At 33.7% G+C, this 1883-nt stretch overlaps 1 protein-coding gene across 1 annotated transcript in view; it reads left to right on the forward strand.

Annotated features, from left to right (window-relative positions):
• TRAPPC12 (trafficking protein particle complex 12) overlaps window positions 1–1883 on the forward strand; it is a 186363-nt gene that overhangs the window by 53600 nt on the left and 130880 nt on the right. The window contains exon 4 of the mRNA XM_006863967.1: window positions 1383–1521. Coding sequence (XP_006864029.1) covers window positions 1383–1521 — 139 coding nt within the window. The remainder of the gene's footprint in view (window positions 1–1382; window positions 1522–1883) is intronic.

Raw genomic sequence — 1883 nt, forward strand, 5'->3', positions numbered from 1 at the left:
AAAAAAAAAAAAAAAAACAAGGAAGAGGTTTTAAGAGGAAAAGCTTTGCAGAGACCTGACCTGGTGATTTATTTCAGGCATGCTCTTATTTCTTTCTGTCATCTCTCTTCCCACCAAAAATTGATAGAGATAAAAAACAAAATGAAAAAAAAAAAAAAAGCCTCTAACTTTAGATGTCTTTCCTTATCACTCACCTCTCTATCCAGTGGTTTGCTAAGTCATGGGTGGTTTTTCTTCCATGTATCTCAAATCCTTTACTACCCTATCATCAGATCCTTTAAGAATATAGCTTTAGCCTCCCATGTTTTCACATTCATTCAATAAATTGCCATCAAAGTAATTTTCCTAAGGCACAGTTTTGATCATTTCACTTTCCTGCTCAAAAACTATCGATAGTTTCCCATTGTCCACCAAATTCCATTAAGCTTCTTATCTTGTATACAAGACCCTCTACAACATGACCATAAACATTAAGCTATAATAAAGAGGATGTTAGACTCAGTTTGAGTGCCATCTTCTAATGATATTACTGATAATGTGATCTTGAGCAGTCACTTCTTTTGGGCTTTGTTTCTCATTGGTAAAGTGAGAAAATTGAATTAGGTCATTTCTAAGGTACCTTTTAATTCTAAAAGTCTCTGATTCTGTAGCTTTCTAATTTTAATTTCCCTCATTGTTCTAAATATATTCTGTATCCTGACCAGTTGGATAACACTGTTTGTACTCCCATCGCATACTTTCCACTTCCCATACATACCTTCATACTTTTTCCTATATCTGGCAAACCTGCATCTAGTCTCTTTTAGTCCCTGCCTGTTGGAATTCTATTTATTCTTCAATGCCTGTTGCAAAAACTGCCTTGTCCATAATCCATTCCTGATGCCTCCAATGTTTTATAATCTGTGCACTCTATTTAACTTTGTGTCCTTACCACCTCCCTCCCTCATGCCTCTCTCACACTTCATTTTTGGGAAGGAGATGTATATTTTTATCTTCATAATACGTAGCATAGTGTTTTGTACATATATTCTACTCAATTAGTGTTTGTTAAATTAAATGGAATAAAAATATTTGTATTTTTATTATTATACTCGAGTATATTTATAAAAATATAATTATGCAAATGTACACAGAAGAGTGTTATTTTTTGATGTTGTTATGTGCCAGCAAGTTGATTCTGACTCATAGCGACCCTGTAAAGGGTTCCTGAGGAGCAGCTGGTGAGTTTGAACTGCTGGTTTAAACCAACTTTGTAGTTCAGTGCATTATCCTGCATCAGCAAACAAAATCAAATTTAATACCAAAGTGATAGACTATGAGAATTTCTGTATTTGATATAGGTAAAAATAACCTATTGTTTCCATTATATTTTGTGTTTTTAGCTTTGGTTTGTGAGACTGGCACTGCTGGTGAAGTTGGGCCTTTTCCAAAATGCTGAAATGGAGTTTGAACCATTTGGAAATCTAGATCAGCCAGACCTTTATTATGAATACTATCCTCATGTATATCCTGGGCGTAGGGGTAAGCCAATGATGTTTTTAATAGTTGTGCTTTTGAATGTCTTTTGCTTAGCTTAGTTAACATTATTAGGTATCCTCAGTATTTTAACCCAGTCTTGAAAAATCAAATAAATAACCTAGCAGCAGTCTTGATTTACAAAATACTTCAGTAAGTTTTGTAGCTATACTGAACTGAAAAAGTAATTGATTGATTCACTGAATAATTTAACAAACATGTATGGAGTACCTGCTGTGTCAAAGGAGTATGATTTGGTATAAAACATTTGGATGGCAGGTTTTCAAACATTCTTGTAGAAAATACGTTATATCATGACCTACTACAAATATATTCATACAAGCAAAACAAAAGTATTATGAGGAGGT

The sequence above is a fragment of the Chrysochloris asiatica genome, unplaced genomic scaffold, assembly GCF_000296735.1.
Source record: "Chrysochloris asiatica unplaced genomic scaffold, ChrAsi1.0 scaffold00058, whole genome shotgun sequence".
NCBI lineage: Eukaryota > Metazoa > Chordata > Mammalia > Afrosoricida > Chrysochloridae > Chrysochloris > Chrysochloris asiatica.